The 27,363-nt window shown below is 36.2% G+C and overlaps 1 protein-coding gene across 1 annotated transcript in view; it reads left to right on the forward strand.

The window, feature by feature from the left end:
- The window catches only part of LOC150108517 (receptor-type tyrosine-protein phosphatase mu-like), a 1,155,664-nt gene that overhangs the window by 983,288 nt on the left and 145,013 nt on the right, over positions 1–27,363 (forward strand). Inside the window, exon 38 of the mRNA XM_090415942.1 lies at positions 26,089–26,224. Within this exon, the coding sequence (XP_090272068.1) occupies positions 26,089–26,224 (136 nt within the window). The remainder of the gene's footprint in view (positions 1–26,088; positions 26,225–27,363) is intronic.

The raw sequence follows: 27,363 nt of genomic DNA on the forward strand, positions 1-27,363 counted from the left end.
TACTTCACACCATATGCTTTCAAAATCATTAGTGTCACATATTCTATTCAACCACAAAAGAAGTAAACCAGAAATCAGTAATAGAAAAAAATTTTAAAAAAAATTTGATCCATTTATAAACATAAATGGATGAAACATGTTTAAAGAATGAAAACAGAAAAATTAACAAAACAAGTTTTAAATTACAAACCATTAGGGAAAAGAAAACCAGGATGTCCTCTAAAGAGATTCAATAACAACTTCTAAGGCCAGAATAGCCCACTCTAGGCCTAAATCCTTGAAAAGCGTGATGATTGATATTCTGATTTTATTCATTTTCTTCTTGTTTTTTTTTTTTTTTTGCTTATATTGACAGTTTAACTTTTTTTTTTATTTTTTATGCATATATTTTTTATAGGTAGGTAGTTTTATTTAAATGAGAAGTAAAAAGCAGAACAGTTTCAAGTTGTACAATGACAATAAATTGGATGTGATAATTAATGTAGCACATGCAACTAGCAGAGCATGCTGCAATGTATTGCTCCTTATTTTTATTTTATTATCCAGATATTTATTATTACTGTTATTATTATTATTATTATTAACAACACCCGACCTCTATGGAGTTAGAGACTCATCGTGGAAGGTACTCACTATTGCATACAATGCTCATCAACTGCATCTTAAACTGATTCAATGCAAAGAACCTGCTTCTCACTCCTTTGCTCACACCCTCCTTATGCAGTTTCCAGCAATGGCCTCTTGTTCTACTCCCCTCTCCCATTCTATGAAAAATCTCTTCCATGTCTACCTGATAACAATCCCTGACCAATTTATATGTCTCAAGCATATCTCCCCCTTCCTCCTATTCACGAGGCTCTGCAACTTAGTTCGTTTCTCTAAGTTGTAGATTCTCTCAATCTGTCCTTGTCCTCCACATTCCAAAGGCCACTGACTACTTTGTGAATCTTCTCTGTACCCTTTCCAACATATCCTCGTCACCATGAAAATACGGTGACCAAATTTGTGCACAATAATCCATATGAGGCCTGATCAAGGTCTTATACAATGGAATCATAACCTCTCTGTTTCTGCATATCAGGGTTCTCCACATCATTGCCATTATTTGAATGATATAATCACGTAATCACAAGAAAGATATTTATTTAACCAAATATTTGGTCTGGAAATAGCAGACCATCGTCGGTGGTATTACAAGAACAGTTTAAAAAATATACAAGCTAGAATACTAACAATAGATCGTTGAAATTAGAACATGCCGCGTGATGTTATATCACTAAGTATGAAACGAAATATTTTGAAGTAAAAACATGATTGAATTTGCTATTAAAAAAAAAAAAAAAAAAAAAAAAAAATTAATGAGTAATCTTGATTAGGCTTTCCCAGATTTTTGATATAGATATGCAGTCATTACGATTCAGGTTGGGATGATGGAGCAAGGCCTCCACGCTTTCCTTGAACAAACGTTCGAACCTATAACGGGATCTATGTAAGAGGCGCGTTTTGGACCAAAGGATGCTGTGGTCAGTTTCAATCCCGTGTTGAGCCAAACCAGACTTTTCAGGTTTATTGTGAAGAATATTTTTTTTTTTTTTTTTTTTTTTTTTTTTTTTTTTTTTTAATAGCAAATTCAATCATGTTTTTACTTCAAAATATTTCGTTTCATACTTAGTGATATAACATCACGCGGCATGTTCTAATTTCAACGATCTATTGTTAGTATTCTAGCTTGTATATTTTTTAAACTGTTCTTGTAATACCACCGACGATGGTCTGCTATTTCCAGACCGAAATATTTGGTTAAATAAATATCTTTCTTGTGATTACGTGATTATATCATTCAGTCTTATGTCGCAAGTATCCTTAAAACAACAAATTGCCATTATTTGATGTGATGTCTTCACAATGCAATGTGGCCCTTGAATTTCAGGTCCTTGTCCACCATCACTCCTAGATCTCTCATATACTCTACTTCTGTTAAAGTTTCCCCACGAAGTGTATACTTTGCATCCCATCGTTGCTTACCAAATCTCAAAACTTTACACTTGGCAACATTGAACTGACTTTTAACTGCCCATTCATGCAGTCTATTCAAGTCCTCTAAGGGATTAACATCAGCCTGACTGTGCATTGCTCTCCCCAGTTTTGCATCATCTGGAAACAGCTGGATGTCACTAGTTAAACCCAACCCAATATCATTAACATACAAATTGAACAACAATAGCCCCAAAACTGACCCCTGTAGCACACTACTGGTGACCTTTCTCTTTTGAGATACTGTACCCCTATATACAACTTTCTGATACCTATCTGACAGCCAGTCACTGATCCAACACAGAAGTCTGTTATCCAATCCCATCTGTTTTAATTTATTTAAGAGCTCGTCATGTGGCAGTCTATCAAAAGCTTTGTAAAATCCAAGTACACCACTGTATATTCATCTCCTCTGTCCAAGATATTTGTTACCTTGTTATAGTATATAAGTAAGTTGGTGAAACATGATCTCCCCCTTAACAAACCCATACTGATAACCACAGAGAATACTGCTGTTATCAACCCATTTCTGTATCCTACTTCTCACCAAATCTCTCCAGGACTTTCACCACAACTCTAGATATACAGATTGGTCTATAATTTGAAGCTACAGCCTTATCACCACCTTTATGCAGTGGATTTTTATACAGTTATCATACATTTTTATCCAGCTATTTTCCAGAATATGTGTCACATGTTTCTGACACTAATCAGTTAGTTCCATAAGTCTGTCATGATAAAATTGACATAATCACCATACAGGAAGTGATGATCTCTCAATTCTTACTTCAGTTTCAGAAAGAAAATTGAAATCAGATGAAGAAAGCAATGCTGGGGATGTGTGATGGGTGGACTAAAACATTGTAATCAAGATTTTATCCTACCCTCCAGATCTCTACTTTCATTTGTGTGTTTGCGAGGCTCCAACTTATGTTGAAAGAAAAGCTGCTGCGACAGTTCTAGGTGTCCTCCCACGATGAGTCTTCGGACTCCTTGGAGGAATCAGGAATAATAATAATAATAATAATAATGTTCAGAAAAACATTTTGAATTCTTGCCTTCAAGTTTTATAGTGTTTTAACATTATGCTCTATTAAAAAAATAATAAATTTCCTGTGATGATACTACGTTCCCTTTTTTTTTACACAGTACCATCTAGTCCCCCCCGCAAATTTTATCTGGGCTCTGGAACCGGCATAGGCTGACAAATCAGACCTATAGCTGGGTCAGTATTCCTGACTGTAATCCGTGTGTCCTCAGACCGGTTTGCCTGCTTGTGGGATGAAAAACACCAAATAAACTGGCAGAAAAACCCTGCTGTCCATGCCCAAGACCGGCTAACTTGGTTATGGCTGAGGAAGATCCTTAAGCTCCTCACGTCGTTGACGGGAATCGAACCTAGGACACTCCTTTCCCAGGCATATGGTTGCGAAGCGCAAAGCCACTAGGCTAACTGCACGGACCTATGCTCTATTTAATACAGTCTACGTAGGCATCAATTTGAGTGTAATGCACCCCTATCTTCAAATGCAGTGCTAAGATTTTCATTTAGAACATATTTAATATGAAACTCTACTGAAAATGTCTAATCATTTTTCATGAACAACTATTATTTGCTGATAAATTTATCAACAGATTGTTTTTCAGTAAACCTCAGTCACTACATGTTTCTTTTAAATATGCATCACCTGTCTCTTCACGCTGTGTGATTTTTCATTTACAGTTCATAGCCTAACATAGCAGAACAACAAAATTTTATGCTAACATGTGCAAGTCTGATGAATGAGTGCAGTTTTTTGTTAACACTTCTTTGGTAAATGGAGGAGGAAGAAAGGAATTGCATTGTAGAATGCTTTTGAACATAAAGTGTGGCAATGCAAATAATAATAATAATAACAATTATTATTATTATTATTATTAAGTAAATAAATAATAAAAATAAAAACAATGAAATACAGATTTTAATACACAGCATATAACCCATTGAAAAGACTAAACTTTAAATATCAAAAGCATAAATAGGGAATGAATTTATCATAATGGTGGTTGCTATACTGAGAATCAACCGTGCATATTAGAACATATTGACAGAGTTTTTGAATGAGGAGAGATGCACATGAAGTTTTATAGCTAGATTTTGCAAAAACTTTTTTGACACATTATCACATGACAAATTTTTATTTATTTTGCTTCATTGCTTCAGATGGAGTTGAATAACAGATTACTGAATTGAAAAGGTAATTGTCTTTCTGATATGCATGGAACAAGTTGGGCATGTTTACGAGCAGCATTCAAGAAGAGGAAAGTTGCTAGTTTGTAGCATAGAGCTCAGGTCTGTTTTAGGCTTAACTTAAATAATGAAATTGAGAAAGGTGTAAATGAGCATAATCAGTTTTTTGCTGATTATACAAAGTTGGGAAAACCTAGGAGAAGTAAAACTTGGGACTCTCTAAGATTATTTGAGTAAGCTATCTAAGAGAGCAGGCCATGCCAATGCTAGTGTAAGTTTTAGAAGTTTGGAAGGGCACCATTGAGAATATTTTATTTCATTTTATTATTTTATTATTTATTTTACGTGACACCTTCAAGGAGTCCAAAGACTCATCAAAGGAGGGCACCTACTCTATAACTCTCCATCTCCACCACTCAATCCACCAACTACAATGAACTGCAACTACCATCATCATCATCATCTACACCAATGCCATCTATCTTATCACCACCAGAAATATATACTGACAACAGTAAAGGGAATAAGGGATAGGTGGGTGGTGATGTGCAAGGATATTTGAGACATATTGCAAGAGCTTTAAGAATAACTAAACTGATTATGATAATAATAGCAAGGAGAACATACTGACTTGTAGAAATAGAAAAGTTTATATTTCTGCTATATCTAGTTGGGAAAACTATAGTGCAAATGCAGTTCCATATTTTGATATACACAGATGAATGACTAAATCTGTATGCAGATTTTGTCACCAGATTCACATAGAAATTAAGAATTTTGGAAAGGATTCAAAGAAGAGTAAATAAAATAGTGTTTGGTTGCTGGAGTGTCAGATATTAAGACAGTTTGATGAAATGCCTTCTGCAGAAGTATAATAGTATAATAAGAGGAGATATAAGAAAAAGAATAGCATAATAAGAGGAGGAGAAGAGAAGATAACTTGAATCAGACTTATGTAAAAAAAGAATTTTATATACTGTAAAGCGAAAATGGATAGAACAGGACATTATTATTATTACAGGGATATCTTCATTGAGTCAGAAGACTCATTGTAGGAGACTAACATTAACCTTTATATGCACAATACCGATCATACCCTCCTTAAACTCATTCACTGTCAGAGCACTCACAACTAATTCTGCAATCCATTCCACTCTCACTCACCATTTTAGAAGCAAAAAACCTTGTCTGCACTGCACAACCTACCACACTCTTTCACAATTTCCAGGGTGACCTCTAGTTCTGTTTCTATTCAACATGCACTGAAAAATTTCCTTTGTGTCAATCTTTTAGTGCCCCTTTAATAACTTATAAGTATCTATTATGATCCCACTATTCTACCTATCAACTAAATTTTGCAACCCACACACCATCAACCTATTCTCATAGGAAGCATTTCAGAGACCTGTCACCAGATAAGTTACTCATCTCCGAATACTCTGTACCACCTCCTGATCACCCAAGAAACCCAGGTGACCAAATCTATATATAGTAGTCAAGTCTTAGCCATATAAAGAAGGATAATAACCTCCCTATATTACTTGTCAGTGTGTTCTTCAGTATCCAAGTAATCCTTTGAGCTATTTTACCAACTTTTTCAGTATGCTCTCTGAAGTTCAACTCTCTGTCTGCCATGACCCTCAAGTCTGTAGCCTCATCGATCTCCTGTAATCTTTACATGTAAAGGTTACATATCTAACCTTTACAACCCGAAATGCATAACCCTACATTTTGCAACATTAAATTGACAACCATTATCCTTCACCCACAAAGCCAATTTATTTAAATCATCTTACAGGATATCTATATCACCTTTATCACCAATAAATATTGCCCTCTCCAGTTTTGCATTATCAGCAAAGAGCTGAATATTCCCCCTTAATCTTTTCCTATATCATTAATATTCAAATCAAAGAGTAGTGGCCCTAGTACAGAACATGGAGGCATTCCACTAGTCACCCTCATTCTTCTAGATTTCACTCCACCATATGCTACTCTCTGGTGTCTGTCAGCACACCTTCCCCCATTCATGCTACCAACTTCATATCCATTCCCATTTGATACAACTTTTGTAATAGTTTTCCATGTGGTATTCTGTCAAATGCCTTTGCAAAGTCCAGTGGTATGAGGGTATAGCCATTTCCCTTATCCAATTTTGCTGTCACTTTATGTGAATAAATTACTAAGACATGACCTACCCTTTACAAAATAGTACTGCCCACTATGACAGTACATCATCAGTGCATAGAAACAAGCAAATCAAAGAAAAGGGAATACAAGACAACAATCAGTTTCACATTAAAAATTGATTGGTAAACCAAATCTAGAAATTAATATATTAATAAATAATATTAAAATTACATAAGATGACATAAAAATGACATAAACATTAAAAAATATTATTATTATTATTACTCTTGACACCTCCAAGGAGTCCAAAGACTCATCGCGGAAGGACACGTACTGTACAACTCTCCATCTCCACTACTACCGAACCTCTACTACCAATCAACTACATCAGCGCCATCTACCACCTACCACCACAATAAGTATTTTTTGTCTGTAAATTGCGTGTGTTCTGAAGGGCCGATTTGTCTGTATGCGGGATGAAAAACCCGAGTTTCTGGGAGAAAAACCCTGCTACCTCCGTATGAGATCGGCTAACTCACCTTCAATCGAAAAAGTCCATATAAAGATTCCTCCCATCATGACGGGAATCGAACTCTGGCCTTTTCCAATTGAAGGTCACAACGTACCATTGTTCTTTTAATTGCGCCATGGAGGCGTAATACATACTTATGTATAGTGGTCAAAAAAAACACTCATCAGTATTAAAACTATTTTTCATTGTTACATAAAATGAGAATCTCCCAAACATTTGGGAGAGAGAGAGAGAGAGACGTTCGTTTTTATTCAGATTTGGCTGATGTAAAAGGCTTTCATATTTAAAACTGCTTTTATGGAGAAGACAAGTTTCATCCCACCAGATACTGTGTTTAGTGTCAATACTATGTTGTTCCAGACCAGACTTTTGAGTTTTCATGTATTCAATATAATATTGATGTTCATTAATTCTACTCAAAGGCCTATCTACCCAAAGTATGTCAGATTACATTCACAAGATATCTGGTAAATGCCAGCTAATGATGCCATCTACAAAATGACAGATTGTCTTTTGTAGATGGCAACAGATGAGAAATTTTGTTGATAGGAAAAGATGTGAGAATATGGTGATATAGTCTTCAAAATTCTACCAGTAGGTTCAAAGATACCAGAAATATAAGGGATTGGAACCCTGCAGTCTATTGAAGAATCCTGAGGTGTTGGAATGTAGGAGTCAATTATCTGCTGGATTTGATAAGGGTTGTAACAATTAAATTCCATTAAAGTTTTGATGGTGAGAAGTTGTTATGAGCTTGAGGGAAAGGAGCATACATTATGTGCTCTATTAATTAGAGACTTGAGAATTTAATTTAACTTTCTGACCTTTGGAATTCATTTTAACATTGCTTCTACTAGAAGCAATGTCTAAATGTCCCCCCCCCCCTTGAATATTCCCCAAGCTACACTGATCTCCTTTTCAGCTAACTCCTCATTCCATGCTACGCCTGCAAGCTGTCTCCTGAGCTGTACATAATCACTAGCCTTGTAGTTCCACATATACCCTTTTCTTACAGGGGTCCTCACACTGCTGGCAACCACCCAAGTAATCATTTCATGGTCACTCTCACCAACTGGAAGGTGATATGACACCTCATTTATAATTATATCTCCTGATGAGATGATCAAATCCAAGAACCTCAATCTTTGGGTATCCTCTGTTACATACTGTCTGAGGTAGTTGTCTCTCAAGAAACTAATTTTCTTTACTTCCATTTGCTGTCTCATCATCCCAGGCTATATTGTCATAGTTAAGATCATCCATAATAATCACCATAGAGCCTTTTCTTATTTGCTCTGCTAATTTGATTATACATTTCATAATCACTACCATCCACATTTCCATGTATATAACAACATCCAACTAAGTATTTCATTCTATTCACCTTTATCTCACACCATACTGCCTCAAAACCACTGGCACTATTTCTCTCTTGCATCTCTACTTTGTTTGGACATAGCTCTTTCTCTGTCATCAATAGCACTCCCCCCCCCCTCCCTTTTTTTTTTTTACCCTTTCTATCCTCACAAAACACATCATACCCTTCCACCTCTATTCCTGTCAGGATGTCATCCTCATTCAACTATGTCTCACTTATTTCAACAATTTTTGAGTGAACAGACTAAATTAATGCAACCATTTCATTTGCCTTATTTGTAGCATTTGTATACAAACACAGCAGCTTATTACTGGATCTATAGCTATTTCAACTGATGCCACTTATTTGATGTGACCTGTCCATGCTTAATTTGAGCCATTGCTTTTTCTCATTAGTCATCTTTGAACCTTCTTCAGATCCAACTATTTTCCCTTGATCACACATGCATTCACATCATCTTGGAGCATCTACCTTTCTTATGCTGTGTTACTCTGTCCACCTTGAGCTTCCCCGTTTCCCTGTCTGTCTTGCATACCTGTTCTATCATTCTCTATACTCATGCCACTCACCTCATTCACAACCACCTCTTCAATCTCTCCTGTCTTACTCTCCCATTCTTCCACATCGTTTACTTGATCAGATTAATTCTCTGCACTCACTTCTCTACTTTTCAGCAGCATTCTCTCCAAGCAACTCACACCAAAACCACTCAGTTGCAATTCATTGCTCCTATACAGTTCACTTAATGATAATAAAAATATCTTATAGAAATATGGCTACCTTTTGCCAGATTTACCTCAAATAACTAATAGCTAACTCAACTGTATGGATGTTTTTCTTCTATATTCATTAGTTAACATTTAAAATAAGTCTATTAATGTCCTCAAATGCAAATCTTTAAATTCTAATGTTATCATTTTCTGTGCACTCAACAAACAACTTAGATGTGAGTATTTATATTTATCTGACATATATCAGGTAAATACCTCTCAGCAGGTTATACATCTCATTAATATAGATCATATGTTTTCTATCTACCGAACCTTACTAATGTATTCTCATAATTGACGTTCCACATTTCTGATATGATTTTTTTTATCTACCTTTAACTCCCATTCCTTAAGATTTTTTTCTCTCATTGGTGATGTGTAGGTAGTCTATATGTAATTTGATCAAAGCCAACCTACAGTGGAACTACCACATCCTTATTTCAATCAATAATTATTGTTCTCACTATGGCAGCAATTCTGTTGGTTTTCTTTCCCACTCTTTACACTGTGTTAATTATACAGTTAGTGAATTTTGGCTCCTTATCCACTCTCATCCTGAGGTCCTTGCCTCCTCTGTCCACCCCCCCTGCTCTATCATCACATCCATAGATTTACATAATCTTTCACTGTGGATCCCAGAGTTCCAAACCTTGCACATAGTTACATTAAATAACATCCATCAGTCTTTGTACCACCCTTGTGCAATTGGATTACCATATATTCTTTCCATTCCTGCAGTATCTTCCCTATTCTGAGACTCAAATTATATATCCTGGTCAAAGGAATAGCCAGTTCCGCTGAAAACTCTTTTAGTACCCGTGCTGATATCCCATCAGTCCCTATTGCTGAATTCTTATTCAGTTTATGCAATAGCTCTAATATCTCCTCTTCGTACACTTGAGCTTCTTCAGAAGAGATAGCAGTGAACTCAATGTTGCATATACCAGGTTGATAGCTTTTTAGCAAAATGGACATTCATTAGTTGAACAGTCTCTTCGGCATCTGTCACCCTCATACCATCTGCATTCAGAAGAGTTATTCTTTAATATTCATTCTTTCTTTTACATACAACATATCAATAGAATTCTTGTGGGTTGTCTTTAGCTTGCAGAGCGAGTCTCTTTCCACACTCAGACTTAGCTTTCCGTACAACAGCTGTGACTCTTCTGGTCTGCTGCTTATAATTATCATAACTGACATCATCCTTTTGCATGCGATATTCTTTCCACATAATCTGTTTCTTATTAATCTCTCTCTTAATTAGATTACACATCCATTTCACTCCTACACTATTTATTCTTTGAACTATAGGGACACATTCTGATATTGCATTATTTAAGTATTTTTGAAATGCTTCCCATGCACTGTTGATATCCTTCTCATCCAGCAACCGATACCATTCCACTGAACTCAGTATACACCTCAGTTAGTCATAATTTCTTGCTCTGCAATTCAACATATAACCCTTTCTGAATGGAATATTCATAAACTTAGTAATTTCCCAAGTGAGTACTGCATGATCACTGTCACCAACTGGAGGCAGAATAGTTTGCCTCTAATTCCATGGCCTTGTTTGCTTTAAGATTCTGCAATATCATAACCACATTCAATTCATCTACCTCCATGCTCCCATCAGTCATTGTCACATCTCACATGGGAATACCTCTGTCTGGATGGTACGTGCCTGCAAAATGATCCGTTGATAACTCAGCTATTTGATTTTCTTCAGTTACTTCCCTATCAGTCCTCATTATTTATCCTTTCATCGTTATTCTTCTTTTTACTTGCCACATAGCAAAGGAACTGAGATGTCTTTTGGCTTCATCAGCTAGCTTTCTCTCATCATTAGTTTTGGCTTTCCTTCCTTACCACATTGGTCACCCTTCACCCTTCTTTCCTGTGTCTTGTACTGCTTATGGGCATGTTGATTACCTTTTTCTTTATGCTCCTTTCACAACTGTTTTCATTTTCTGCAACTCATTCTTAAAAATGCTATTCATCCATCTAACTCCTAACTGATTTATCCTCCTGACTGGTATATAGTCTGATACTGCTTTCTTTAAACACCCCTTGACCACCTTGTCATGCTCTACTTTCATCTCTCATCTCCAAATTCTTATTCCATTCATTGCTCTAAGTTGATTCCTGAACTTGTCATAATCACCTCCTTTTGTAATTCTGCATTTACCCCTTCTTCACAGAAAATTCTGCATATCTGGCAATCTCCAAGATCACAATTATATGTTCACTTTACCCAGCATGGCTAGTTTAGTTACTGTTAAGTTCTCTGATGCTGTGACCAGATCTAGCACTCCCAAATCTAATTTCCCCTCCATTATGTACTGTTTCAGGGAATTATCTCTTAGCAGCTGTATATATTCCATTTTCTTTCTACCCTGTGACCATTCCTCCTCGCATTAACACTCACTATGCTAATTACCAATGTATGCCATCCAATTATATATTTCATCCTGTTGGTCTCTATCTCACTAGCATCAAATGAACTGCCCTCTGAAACCTTGTCCCTATTATGTCCCTATATCATCTTTAGTGAACCAAGTCTCACTAATACCTAAAAGTTTAGCCAAGTTGAGCTAACCAATGCCCAAAACTCTTCTCCCTCATTCCAAATACTTCTGGCATATATACCTATCCAAATATATATAAACCACAATACACCTTTCATCCCATTATCATCCTTACACCTTGTGTTGACTATCCCACTAATGTTAAGAACACGGCAAGCCACATTCTGCATTATATGATGACTTGCACTTACTAACCTCTAGATTGCCTGGAGCCAATACCTGCACACACACCCCTTCCCCATAAACATTTTTGTTTTGCTGACTCTGCACTTCTGAATTCTCGCTGAACAATGTTAAGAAGAGTGATAACAGTTGATTGAAATGAATGTAGTCACTATATTATATATTTTTTTAAGGATTCTTGAGATTGGTTCCAAGAAAATCGGTAATCTAGTAGTTATATCCATTCTTTTTAACAAACTATCATCATGGGTTCCCCCTCTTCTAAGATAAACAGTCCTCTCTGTCTCATCCTGATCACAAAATGGACATTCAGAGGAGAGTGAAGGAACACCTGTCCCACATTGCCAATGAACAATCTGAGAAATAATTCCTAGCACACCATGGAATTGATACCAACCACGATATTCTACTTTCTGAAACATGGTTGCTCCACTATCCAAACCTGAATTGGAATGACTGTCTCTCACTATCAAAGATATCAGAGAGTCTTATTCTAATCAAACCTCATTAACTGGCATTTTTTTTTCAGTAATGCATTTCCTCTGTTATCCATTGCATTGTATTCAGCACTTACTAAATTAAATAACTCGTTGTTCATCTTCTGCTTTGTATTCAAACTGCTGATGCCACTGATGTTAACCTGTAATTTTCAGGTTGAAATATTTGGCATTTCACATATTGCACATATATTATTCAATCTTTTTCTTGAATTATCATATTTATTTTCTAAATCTTGTGGCACAAATATCATTGAAACAGCAAAGTTAATTCAATCACTGAACGACTTCCTCCCACCATAGGCATTGGTATATATGTAGATGACTTTATAATATACTGTCATTCATGTAATTTGAGGGTTACTGATAGGCAACTTTTATAAATCATCGATTGCATCTCTTCTTGGGCTCTTAGCAGTGGATTCAAATTTTCAACAGAAAACATTGCCTGTGTACACTTCTGTCAAAAATGCATTCTTCAACCTACACCTGCAGTTAAGAAGTGTAGATTGTTATGTATTATGGGTAGGGTCCATATTGAACTGGTTCAATCCTTATTGAACCAGTCTGGGTTCAATAAGGATTGAACCCAGACTGGTTCAATCCTTATTGAGGTCTTATCAGTAGTAGCCAGACCCAGAATAGATACCAAGATTGAATTAATGCAGACGTCATATAGGCAGGAGAAGTGGGAGATGAATTTCATCACCTGGTGTGAGACCACTTTCCCATTACTGGAGGCCTGAAATGACCTGAAAAAGTTCCATCATTGGCCTCTAGAGCAGGATTTCTGGACTAGTAAAACTAAAATGAAAAACAGAGAAATATATAAAACTAATAAAAATGAAGGAAAATTCCTCAGTCTTCCCCACAGTTTGCATGCACTATAGGTTTATAGAAGCCTTTTGTGGGTGACATATATATATATAAATAAAACAAGCCAGGTTTTCAGGGTTTGCATTCCTTTGCCACATTCATCAACTTGGAGTCGTTGTCGTCATCCGGTAGCATGCTCTAGCAAGAGGGTTGCAGCAGATGAGCAGCTCTTCTCCATTTCTCTCTGTCTGTTGCTTCATTCTTAAACCAGTCCATTCCATGATGTCATTAAACCACTCTCTAGTTGGTCTTCCACGTCTTCTCTTCCCCTCAGCTTTCCCTTGTAATATAGTTCTTGTCAGGTGTCCCAAAGAACCTCTCAGAAGATGTCCTGCAAACCTGGTCTTTCTTTGCATAATATTTTTTAGCAGTGTTCTTTCCATCCAAACTCATCTTAAAACTTCTTGATTTGATATTCTTTCTGTATAGCTAATCTTTTCCATCTTTCTATAACACCACATTTCCAATGCATTAATTCTTTCCATATCTCTCTTTCTGAGTGTCCATGACTCACTTCCATAACTTGCAATACTCCAAACTGTTGCTTTAACTATTCCAATTCTAATGCCTATTTTAGTGTTCTTGTTTATTAAAATTCTCTTCGTTTCCATAAATGTCAATTTAGCTTTGCCTATTCTATTTCTAATGTCCAACTCTGAAGTCCTTTCTCTGAGATCCAGCTACCTAAATATTGAAATCTTTCCACTTCTTCTAAAATCTTTCCTCCACATCTTATTTTTACATTATCTCCTATTTTTCTACCCATTATCATTATCTTAGTCTTTTTTGTGTTAATTCTTTGTTCATACTCTTTACAAGAGTTTTCAATTCTTTGAATAATTTGTTGTAACCCATTTTCACTTTCTGCCATCACCACTACATCATCTGCATATCTTAAGTTATTAATGATTCTTCCGTTTATTTTTATTCCTTCTTCTACATCCTCAAGTGCCTCTCTAAACATTTGTTCACTATAAAAGTTAAACAATAATGGTGATAACTTGCATCCTTATCTGACTCCTCTCTCCACCGGGAATTCTCCTGTTTCCTCTCCATTTACACATACTGTCGCTATTTGTGACCAGTATAATCTCTTTAAAATTTCCAAGTCATAAGAGTCAATATCAGTATTTTCTAGAATATTAAAAAGCCTTTCATGTTTCACTGTATCAAATGCCTTTTCAAAATCTAGAAATCCCCAAAACAACTTTCCACCATGGTTTAGTGTTTTCTCCCCAATAATTCTTAGACAAGTTATAGCCTCTCTAGTTCCTCTGTTGGTTCTGAATCCAAACTGTTCCTCATTCATTTCTTTTTCTATTTTATTCCTAATTCTCTCTAAAATTATTTGCACCAGAATTTTTGCTGTGTGAGTTATAAGACTTATTGTTCTAAAATTTTTACAGTCTAAAACTCCTGTCTTTTTTGGAATGGGGATAAAAATTGATCTTCTAAACTCCTCTGGTAATTCTTGTCCTTCATAAATTCCATTAATAATTTGCCATAACACTTCCATATCTTTTTCACCTATATTCCTTATAAGTTCTATCTGTATACCATCTATTCCAAGCGATTTTTCTTCTTTCATCTTTTGGATTGCTAGATTCAATTCCTCCCTCATGATGCACAATCTCTGTCCACTATGTTCTTTCCTTTGATTTTTCTCCTCTTTCCCTGTCTTCGTAAAGTTTACTTACATATTCTTTGCATCTCTGTAATATCTTCTATTTTTCTATCAGTATTTCACCTCTTTCATTCTTCACTGCTCCAGTCATAGCATCTTTCTCCTTCCTGTCATCATATTAATGTTTTTATAAACACCTTTTATGTCCTTTCTTTCTGCCTTTGCCATTGTAGCTTTACTTATTTCATCTAACCACTCTTCCTTTTTCCTTCTTATCTCTCTTTGTATCTCCCTACTCAAGTCTTTATACTGCTTTTTTTTTCTCCTCTGTTTTACTATTAACTAACTTTCTTCTTTGTGTTATTTTCCTCAAAGTATTTTCCGTCATCCATGGTTTCTTTCTTTTCTCTCTTTCCTCTTCTTTTTTGACTAAATGCAATTCTGTAGCAGTAATTATGCATTCCTTCAGAATCTTCCATTTTTCACTTGCATCATCATTTTCTTGTATATTTCTCTCGTTCATTTCTTCCTCTACTTTCTTTGAGAATTTATTCGCCGTACTTGGTATCTTCAGCCGCTCTATGTTCCATTATTTCTTCTGTTTCCCTCTAGTTACCTTTTTTAGATTAATCCTTATCTTAGTTGACAACAATATGTGATCTATATCACAGTCTGCTCCTGGACATGTTGTCACATCTTTTATAATGTTTCTATATCTTTTGTTTATCGAAATATAAATTATCTGATTTCTTCTACTATTTATATCCTCCCCTGTGGCTTTCCATGTGTACAACTTGGAGAAAAATGCAAAAGAGCACTGAATATCCTTTCTCCCTCCATCTTTTACAGAATGGGGTTCATATGAGTTTTTATTGTTTCACATTTATCATGCACTTGTTTGATTAAAGTTTTGATTACAGTTCTGTAATGGACAGCAAACACTGCTGAATGGATCCTATCCATCATCAAAGTATATGAATTGCTACTGGTGCTTTCTGCACATTATTATTATTATTATGTGACACCTCCAGGGAGTCCAAAGACTCACTGAGGGAGAGTGTGGCAACAGCATCAAAATTTTTCTCTCCTTCCAACTACTAACCATGCTCAAACTTGCTTAACTTGCAAACTTGCATTTCCCATTTAATGTCTTTATGTTGAAGCAACATAAAGACATTCTCCATGGCAGTTTTTCACTCCATTCTGCAACCCCCCCACTAGGAAGTCCATTATCTGTCTACCTGCAATTGTTTAATGTGCACAGAGCAACACACTCCACTCTGAATTATTATCCATCTGAACTGACAGTTCAAGATCTAAGACCTCCATTCATTGTGCTGTTATGCTTCCTGAAAGAAGAATGGAGAGAATCATCCTAGGAATAACATTAATGGATAAATTAATGTTATTCTATCTCTAAAAAAAAATAGAGATGGGCATGACATCTGGCTCAAGAAATGGACAATGGATAGATAAGTAAAGTAACAGAATGGATACTAACTGGAAAGAGAAAACAAGGACACCCAAAAACAAGATGGACAGATGAAATAGAAAAACTGGCAGATGGATGGCAGAAGCAGACTGGGAAAATGGGAAGATCGTGGCAAAGGCCTACATTCAGTAGTGGATTGAAAATGGCTGAGAAAGAAGAGGAGAAGATTATGGGGTGGGGGGATCTGAAAAGTTCTGATAAACACCTAGAACAAAAATGATATGAAAGTAACTGATATAACCACAAGAGAGAACATATCTTAAAGCCCTTTAACCCCCCATTGAAATTAAGTGAAATAAATAAGTTTGACTACAGACAATATATAATATCACAGCTAATTACCCAATGGCAGTTATCATGGCAGGAAGCCATGATAACTGCCAACAAATAAATTGCACAAGATTAAGCTGAAATTAAGCATTGGCAGTGTAGTCAACACAGAAATAGAAGAGAGAAAGTTGTTCTTTTAGATTCTGCATAGGTCACAGTCATTTTGCACTTCTAATTTACTGAGGAAAGGATAGCCCACTTATGTATAAACAATGCAACACGTCTCAAAATTTGTCATGTTCTGGTGACATGCCAGCACTTCACAGAAGAAAGAAATGAATTTTTTCCTAATCTGTCCGAGCCATGTACACTCAGACAGATCTACCTTGTGTACTGTTGTAGCTTTTGATTTGGTGCAGCTGCCCTTGCACCAATAAACTTTAAATCACACATGGGCAACCCCCGGGCCGCACGCTGGATCCGGCCCTCTACTTCTTTTGATCCAACCCTAATCTATTTCAGTGAAGTTTATCTGATTCATGGTTGGAGAAAACATGGTGTGTTCTACTAACTCACATTAAGCTGACGTCATATGACTTGCGCAAAACACACTGTTTTCTCCAACCAAGGTCTCTTTCTCACTTTGACTAGTGGCGTGCATGAATGTGTTACAACGTGTCAGTTCAGTACTTGCGTTGGTGTTGTGCTTTGTTCAGTGCCTGCATTGATGTTATGTTATGTTCGGTACATGCATTGATGTTGTGTTCTGTTCAGTGCCTGTGGTGTAGAAGAGAGTTTTGTTTGACAGTTCTGAATATCGCTTATAAATTTGGGACAATGTCAGGGATTATTGCAAAAAAAAAGAAAAGTAGATGCAAGAATCATCAAATTCAAGACAACTGGATGGAGGATTATTTTATTCTGAATAAAGGTTTGCCAGGAGCCTGTGTAGCTCAGTGGATGTGGCGTTTGCCAACCACGGCGCTTGGCCGCACGAAGGAAGACTTGGTTTCGAGTCTAGTCGGCGACTAGAGGAAATTTTTCTAAGCCTTTTTTTGACCGGTTCCCGAGTTAGTCGATCTCTGGCACGGGCAAGCAGGTTTTTCCTCCCGGAAACTCGGGTTTTTCGTCCTGTAAACTCAAGAAAATCGACCGTAGAACCCACATTATTTCAGACATTAAATATATCGTATTAGGGTTAGGGACCACGAGATGGTGGCATATTTGAGCCGTCTCTCTTCACTGAGTACCGCTTAATTAGTGATAGCCTTGGGCCATCTATCTCTGATTGGTACCAGTGGAGATTGAACTGCCCACTCAGTCTCCAAAAGTTAGATAGGGCTAAATGGCCTCGCCTACTCCCCGTATACGGGAATAAAAAGGCGTTAGCTGATTTTTTTTTTTCTGATAAAGGTTTGCCTGTATGTTTGCTGTGCAACGAATCCGTATCCGTCAACAAAGAATACTACTTGAAGAAACACTTTACTTTGAGATATGTGGATCACCCAAAAATTGATGGACAACTACAAAAAGAAGAAATACAGAAGTTGAAGAATTTGGATACCCATAAGCAAATGGTGAACAAGCAAAGAACGCAGCACCACAGCATTTTCAAAGCCAGCTTTGTGGTAAGCGAAAAAATCGCTAAGCATTCTAAGTCATTTGGAAGGAGAATTTATCAAAGAATGTCTGCTGGATGTTGCAAGTATAATATGTCCTGAGAAGAAAAAAGACTTTGAAAATATTCGTTTGTCAAGACATACTGGTGTTCGATGGATAGAAATTATGGCTGATGATATCAAAAAAAGTTTAAAAGAGAAGATTGCTAGATTGGAACCATTTTCAATTGCTTTGGATGACAGCAACGATGCCTCTGATACAGCACAACTAGGAATATTTATTCGAGGAGTTCATGCGGATTTCAACATCACAGAAGAATTATTTGCGCTTTGGCCATTAAAAGGAACAACTACCAATGAAGATATATTTTAAACAGTCAACACAGTCTTCAAGAGACTTGGGCTTAAATGGAGTTCACTATCTGGCATATGGCATATGCAGTAGTAATCTACTTACTTATTACAATAAAGTGACTGCTTCCTTGGACAGAGTAAAAGGATACACAGTAATATACTTGGATTTTGCAAAGGCTTTTGATAGAGTACCTCATGATAGGTTGACAGTCAAACTAGAGCAGATGGGATTGGATATTAGATTGGTGCATTGGATTGGAGACTGCCTATCTGATAGGTATCAACAAGTTGTGTATGGGGGAGTGATATCCAGGAAAAGAAAAGTCACTGGTGGAGTACCTCAGGGGTCTGTTTTAGGTCCATTATAGTTTAACTTGTATATTAATAATATACAAGTAAAATGATATACGGAAATGGGGATGTGAGTTCAATGTTGCAAAATGTAAGGTTTTAAAATTTGGAAAACAAAGATGGGATGCAGAATTTTTGCTTGGTGAGAATATATTTTTGGAGGTAGAGGAAATAAGAGATCTGGGGGTGATAGTAGATAAGGATCTAAAATTTAGGGAACACATCGCCAAAATTGTGAAGACAACATGAAGGCTTCTGGGAATGATGCGGAGGACACTGACGTGTAGAAGTAGGGAGATTCTTGTTCCGTTGTATAAGGCTTTGATTAGGCCACACATAAACTCTTGTCCCCAGATTTGGTCACCGGATTTTCAGAAGGATGAAGAGATGTTGGAAAGGGTCGAAAGGAGACTGACTAAGGTAGTTTCTGACCTCTGGAATGTCAAGTATGAGGAAAGATTGAGAAGATGTAATTTGCAGAGTCTGGTGGACAGGAGGAAGAGGGGAGATATGATAGAGACCTACAAAGTTAAAATTTACTCCTCCAGGATGAAATACACCAATAAAGTGTTCATTGAACAATTCCACTATGTCCTCTGCATCAGTCACTCTATTCCAATTTTTATCCCACAATGCCATTCTTCCACAATCATTTTTCATCCCACATAGCTAAAAAATTCTGTAGTTTTCTTTGAATCCTAGGGCCAATCTCTTCTCATATTGCAGTTTCGCCTTCCTTACCATACTAGTCACTCTCCCGGCCTGTATCTTATATTCTTCATGCATCTGCGCTTTGCCTATCTCCTTATATCTCTTTCATAGCCTCTTTTTTCACATGCAGTTCCTGTTTAATATTGTTTGTCATCCACTTTACACCAAATTGTATCCTCTTCTTCACTTGTAGAATACAGCTTACCATTGCTGCTAACAAATATTCCTTCATAATTTCGCAAAGACTAATGATACTTGGCCTTCCAATTCCTCCCTCCATGAAACTTCCCCAAGTTGATGTCTAAGACTATTATAATCACCTGCCTTATAATTCCACACAGGTTCCCCTCTCTTTGATACTCCTGCATGTCTATTCATCTTCCAAGTCAAAACCACATGGTTACTCTCTCCAGCTGGTGAGAGAGAGATGTCATCTCAGTTATCAACTCTTCTGGTGCTATGACCAAATTCAAAACTCTTGAACCTCTTGTTCCCTCTATTACATGCTGCCTAAGACATTTGTCCCTCAAGAATTCTAGAAATTCCATTCCTTTATTGCTACATGTATCTTCCTCTCCCCAATTTATACTGCTGTAATTAAAATCTCCCATAACAATAATTCTTCTTGCACTTGCGAAGCTCAACTGTCTAAACGTCTCCTGGTCCCCACCCTCTGTGCTCCTTGGTCTGTAGCAAGATCCCACTAAATATCCTGTCTTGCCCACCTCTACTTCACACCGTATGCTTTAAAAATCATTAGTGTCGCTGCCTTTCAAAGCCTCCACTCTTAGATGACATAAGTCGTCACTTATCATAAGCAGTACTCCATCACCACACTTTTCCTTCCTATCCTGCCGAAAAATCTGTACCCTGCTACTTCTATTGCTGTTATTATATTCTCTTCTGTCAACCACATCTCAGTGATTCCAATAATCTTTGGCTATGCTGATGCTATCAGTGACCCCAATTGCTCTCCTTTATTCCAGATACTCCTAGCATTAGTATAAAGCTAAAAATGCCACTCTTTCTATACCCAGCATTATCCCCTCTAGACTCCATTGGGCTCAGTGTTACCTGATATCATCCCCCTTCTCCCAAGTACCCATTTCAACAAGAGGCCACCCGTGCTACCATCCACCTTGGGCATTCTAGTTTTCTTGCATAGTACACTGACTTCAGAACAGCAATCTCTCCAGGTGCCTATGCCTTTCCTCATTCAAATGCAAGCGGTCTCTTGCATACAATTCCTCTCTGTCCTCAAACGCCCTCCACATATTCCAATCCTCTCTTCTGACACATTCTAGCTATTATGTTATTCAATATTACTGCTCTTCTGCTCAGCTCGTCTCTATCATACCTTGGCAGCACGCAAATGCATACTATGTGTTCCTCTCTGTGTATTCTTTCGTACTACCTCAAGCAAGAATCTCATATCTCTCGCTGCCCAATTTACATTACCTCTCAAGTCATTTATTCCTACCATCACAATCATCTCATCCACCCTTTTACCCCTCTTAATTGCCATTGCCATACTTTCTATCATTCCTTCAGGCAAACACTCCTCACACATCCTATCTTACCACCCTGTTCCTCGATTGCTCCCATGCATCCCTCACTCTCTCTCCTATAACACTTTCTGTCTGTGTTCCCCTACTTACCTGCCTTCCTGACATCACTCTATCCCTGATTCGAGTGCCCCCTCGCATTCTTCTCATTTCCTGTCTCCTACTGTTTCCATTCTCTCTTCTTCTATCATTCCCATAACTCTCTTGTTCCCTCTCTTCCACTGTTTTTCTGTTCTCTACTCTTCTATCATTCCCATCTCTCTCTCTCTCTCTCTCTCTCTCTCTCTCTTCCACTTATCCTATTCTCTCCTCTTCTATCATTCCCATAACTCTCTTGTTCCCTCTCTTCCACTGTTTTTCTGTTCTCTACTCTTCTATCATTCCCATCTCTCTCTCTCTCTCTCTCTTCCACTTATCCTATTCTCTCCTCTTCTATCATTCCCATACCTCTCTCTCATTCCCTCTCTTCTACTTATCCCATTCTCTCCTCTTCTATCGTTCACATAACTCCCTCTCATTCCCTCTCTTCTACTTTTTCTATACTCTCCTCTTCTATCATTCCAATACCTCTCTCATTCCCTCTCTTCTACTGTTTCTATACTCTCCTCTTTTATCATTCCCAAACCTCCCTCTCATTCCCTCTCTGCTACTACTTCTATACTCTCCTCTTCTATCATTCCCAAACCCCTCTCTCTCTCTCCTGCTGCTTCTATTCTCTCCTCTTCTATCATTCCCAAAACTTTCTCTCACTCCTACTCTGATTCGTCTTGCATACATCTCTTCCATTCTCCTAATCTCGTCTTTCATACTTCTCATCTCATTTACAAGACATTCCACCTCCTCTTTCAGCTCATTTATCCCTTTCTGCAAGTTAGACTCTTACTCGTCATTCATTTACCCAATCAAAACTATCTCCATAAACTTCACAGTCATTCAGGCCTTCCACATTCCCGCCTCTTATTTTCTCATTCATACTTTGCTTGTCATTCTCTCCTACCACACACCTATCTACTCGTCTGCCGACATTTATTTCCTGTCCCTAAAGCAACTAGGGTGGTTATTGAAATATCTGATTCATTGATTTCCTCCCACTGCCTGCATTTTGTGCATATACGCACTCCCCTCCCCCCCGCACCTGCCACAAAGTCCTTTATTATGTTACGTATAATAGAGTTCATAAATGGCAGAGGACTTGGTGACATGCATTATGATTGCAGCTGTGTTCGCCATCATTCCTTACTGCCAATATATATATATATATATATATATATATATATATATATATATTAGGATAACCAAGCAATTTTATATGCTTGGTTATTTTAGCACCTAATCCCAAGTATGCAAACAATTAAGTTTGCGCCTGAAACAAAGTTCAAGTCTAAAGATGGTACAACACCAGGGCAACTCATTGTAAAGGTGGGTAAAGCTTTGATCACTATTCTTAGTATTTTCCCATAATGTAAAGCACATCTCACTAGAAGATGTATACTGCAATGCATTATGGGTGGGGTCACTACCCAGACCGGTTTCAACCTTTTTTGAGGTCTCCTCAGTGAGTAGCTAGACCCTAAATACCAAGGTTTTAGTAATACAAAGCCTTATCAACTTTACCTATATAAGTTGCAACAAGGTGTATTAAGTTTTAATAAAAATCTCTGGAGGAGATATTGATGGGAATAAATTTTTAACTTGGGTATATTGTATATTAGGATAACCAAGCAATTTTATATGCTTGGTTATTTTAGCACCTAATCCCAAGTATGCAAACAATTAAGTTTGCGCCTGAAACAAAGTTCAAGTCTAAAGATAGTACAACACCAGGGCAACTCATTGTAAAGGTGGGTAAAGCTTTGATCACTATTCTTAGTATTTTCCCATAATGTAAAGCACATCTCACTAGAAGATGTATACTGCAATGCATTATGGGTGGGGTCACTACCCAGACCGGTTTCAACCTTTTTTGAGGTCTCCTCAGTGAGTAGCTAGACCCTAAAGACCCTAGACCCTTGCCCTGGTGTTGTACCATCTTTAGACTTGAACTTTGTTTCAGGCGCAAACTTAATTGTTTGCATACTTGGGATTAGGTGCTAAAATAACCAAGCATATAAAATTGCTTGGTTATCCTAATATACAATATACCCAAGTTAAAAATTTATTCCCATCAATATCTCCTCCAGAGATTTTTATTAAAACTTAATACACCTTGTTGCAACTTATATAGGTAAAGTTGATAAGGCTTTGTATTACTAAAACCTTGGTATTTAGGGTCTAGCTACTCACTGAGGAGACCTCAAAAAAGGTTGAAACCGGTCTGGGTAGTGACCCCACCCATAATGCATTGCAGTATACATCTTCTAGTGAGATGTGCTTTACATTATGGGAAAATACTAAGAATAGTGATCAAAGCTTTACCCACCTTTACAATGAGTTGCCCTGGTGTTGTACCATCTTTAGACTTGAACTTTGTTTCAGGCGCAAACTTAATTGTTTGCATACTTGGGATTAGGTGCTAAAATAACCAAGCATATAAAATTGCTTGGTTATCCTAATATACAATATACCCAAGTTAAAAATTTATTCCCATATATATATATATATATATATATATATATATATATATATATATATATATATATATATATATATATATATATATATATATATATATATATATATAAATGCTAAATATATATATATATATAAATGCTAAATATAAACATATATATATATCTAAATATAATGCTATATTCAACTATACTAGATAGCGAAAACTTTTCTTCCACCGCAAATGCTGCTGACTGTGACCTCACCTTCTCAGTAACCCAAAAATAACACAATATATAACAATGAATCTCCAAAAGCAGAACCACTAAAGAACACTTGTGTTGCTGAGAAAAAAGTGTAGCATAATTCACAAAAGAATTCACACTAAACATTTTTTTTGACCACAGCTCAAATCACCTGCCACGTTCTTCAGCGACCCTAGCATATATGATTGTTTACATCATAAACTGTTTTAAACTTGGATAAAAGTTTGATTCATACCAGTGATCCATCCTCCAGAATATGTAGATGATTACAGTGCAAATGAAATATGCATACCATGTATAGTAATATTAAGCTTGTTTTGCATGGTTAGAAAATGAATAAATTAAAAAAAAAAATCCTTTAATTCCTTTTTATTCTCCAAAGGGAACAATTGGAACTCTTTTACTGTAACTATTGGAAATTGATAGGCACTCAGTAGTTGACTTACTCATGATGAGAGTATGGCAGACAATTGCCATCAACTGTTTCTACCTCCATTTGGTATTATTTTTATGTGAAATAATTTGAATTTCACAGTTAATTTTTTTATCCTGCACAGTTATAAACTTTAGTTTTCAGGAAAAAATAAAGATGTTCAATTAGTATATTATACCAAAAAAAAAAAAAATTATTCTTGTGTTAATCCTTTACCGAAGCACCGGACCCAACAAATATGTTCCCCTGCTTGCCCATGGCAATTAATTTTGCTAGAAGGTGAGTAGCTGCAGGCTGGACAAAATATATATTTTTTTAATAAAAAATAACTTCCTGTACAAAATGTTTTTTAAATTTAAGAAAATACAGAAGAATATGCATCTTCTCATTTTGCCATCAAAGGGCCATTCGAACAACAAAATTTATTATTATTATTATTATTATTACATGACACCTCCAGGGAGTCCAAAGAACTCATTGAGGGAGGGCACCTATTCTAGAACTCTGTCTCCACCAACCTGGTTGTCCGAGTGGTTAACATATCCACTCTTCATCCAAAAGGCTATGGGTTCGAATACCATCATGGACATGGATTTTTGTAATCGTCTGTGAAAATACTAGTGGTGGTGGTGGTGGACAAGAGATGATGATGGTAGTTGCTGTTCGCTGGTGGATTGAGTGGTGGAGATGGAGAGCTGTAGAGTAGGTGACCTCCCTCAATGAGTGTTTGGAAAACTCCTTGGAGGTGTCATATAATAATAATAATAAATTAAATGTAATAAATTTTATTTTTCCAAAAAAGTCAATGTTGTTTTTTACAATACTTCTTACTATTGTTATTATTTATTGGCTTCTTCTTCTTCCTAGAATGGTTCTCATACAAACAAATTGCTATCCAAACAATGAAACAGCATAATTAATCACTATATGAGACTCCTGTTGATTTAATGGGACTTATCATTAAAAAAAAAGGTGTTTGTGTGTGTGGGGGGGGGAACTTGGTGAGTACATTTGTTTCATGGTGAGTAGGATTTTATTCCAAATCATAAGCAATTTGCATATGAGGCATCCTCATGGCTCATCTAATTGTATATATAGATGCTGCTGTTGATGTCGCATATCAATTGCCTTAGTATCCCATAATACAAAGTATACTTCCTTTTAGATAATCAAAATATTGCTTTGTGTAAATGTTTTGCAAAAATATGCTTTAATTTAATCTATCAGATGCTATTCAAACTCCATGTTAAAGTTCTTGACTAGAATTTTATATTTACTAACCTAAATGTGATTTCTTTGCAGTCCAAATGGTGAATTTAACTGCAAAGTTTTTTAATTCCCCTTCCCCCTTTCTTGCACTTGTAAGTGCAATAAATAAATAAATGACAATAAAGCAAAGATGTCGCTGTGATTTATTGTCACACTATGCTTCATATTATTATGAATTGCTAATTAAAATTATTTTCAGGATGCTTAATATGTAGCATAGTAATGATCGCCTCAGAGCAAGTCTTTGAACTCTATGAAGGTATCATGTAATAATAATAATATGAATTTTTACTACTCTTTATATAAATTCCTTTATTTTATTAAGGAAAATCCATTTTAAATATAATTTCAGAACTGTGTGTTTTTCAGTGCTGGCATTGGACGATCAGGAACATATGTAGCTATAGATATTTTGAGACAGCAAGCTGAAGAAAAGAAAATGCTTGATATTTTCAGCTGCGTTAATAAGATCAGGTTTCAGAGAATTAATCTGGTTCAGACATTGGTTAGTATTATTATTATTATTATCATTATTATTATTATTATATAAAACAATAACAAAAATAAAAAATACACACTCAAACCAAACAGAATAAGTGATCTCCTAACAATATTACATGTCAAGTACAAAAGAAAATGAAATTATCTTACAATAGAGAGAGAGAGAGAGAGAGATTAGAAATGCAAAAATCAACTATTATATGTATATGTATATGTATGTATATATATATATATATATATATATATATATATATATATATATAAACACTCATAAAACTGAAGTCTGAAATGATAAACAGAAATTTGCTTGCAAGTCCAAATCCCCTCAAACTTTTGACAAAAGATTTTAATCAGCACTTTATGAACTCTGCGTGAAAACTGCAGGAAACAATTTATTTCATAAATTCACCCCAACAAAGGAGTATTTAGTGATATAACAAGATTCAAAGATATCAAAAATGATACTCAACTGGATTACTTCATATTATTCTAAAATTGTTAAATAAAATTTAACAATTTCCATATCATTCTGCAAGCACAGGTTATGAATTTCAAAAAAATAAAGAAATAGTAGTACTCCTGGAAGATTTCACAGATCTAATGAATCTTGCATTATATTAAAACAGAGTAGTATTGGTTGTTTTTATTGAACTATCTAAAGCATTCAGCACACTAATGTACAAAATTTTGGACAAGATAATCCACATATTGGAACTGGTGGACCTCTACTGTTATTGTTTAAATTGTATGTGGAAAATAGAAAGTATAGCACACACATACACATATAGTATCAACACACAGTTGAAAGGTTACCAGTAATTTGTGGAGTCCCAGGAACTGTTCCTCCCCCTCTCGGACACGCATGTCATCTCAAACATGCAACAAAACACTAATCTGGTCATAGTTGGTTAACTGAAAATAGCATAGACATAAATTCTGAGAAAACAGTTAATGATATTCAAAATCCTACACGCACAATCCATAGAAATTAAGTATCTCACCATTCTCCATCTGTCCTATATGTGATATGCCAATCCTACTAAAACCATAAGTATCACATAGGCAGTACAACTCAAACCCCCAGACTTTGATTCTGATCTAAATCAGAATAGCCATACGAACCATATGCACAACAAAATCTGG

This window comes from Typopeltis vanoorti, chromosome 3 (assembly GCF_054136105.1).
Source record: "Typopeltis vanoorti isolate ZY-2024b chromosome 3, IOZ_Tvanoo_1.0, whole genome shotgun sequence".
Classification (NCBI taxonomy): domain Eukaryota; kingdom Metazoa; phylum Arthropoda; class Arachnida; order Uropygi; family Thelyphonidae; genus Typopeltis; species Typopeltis vanoorti.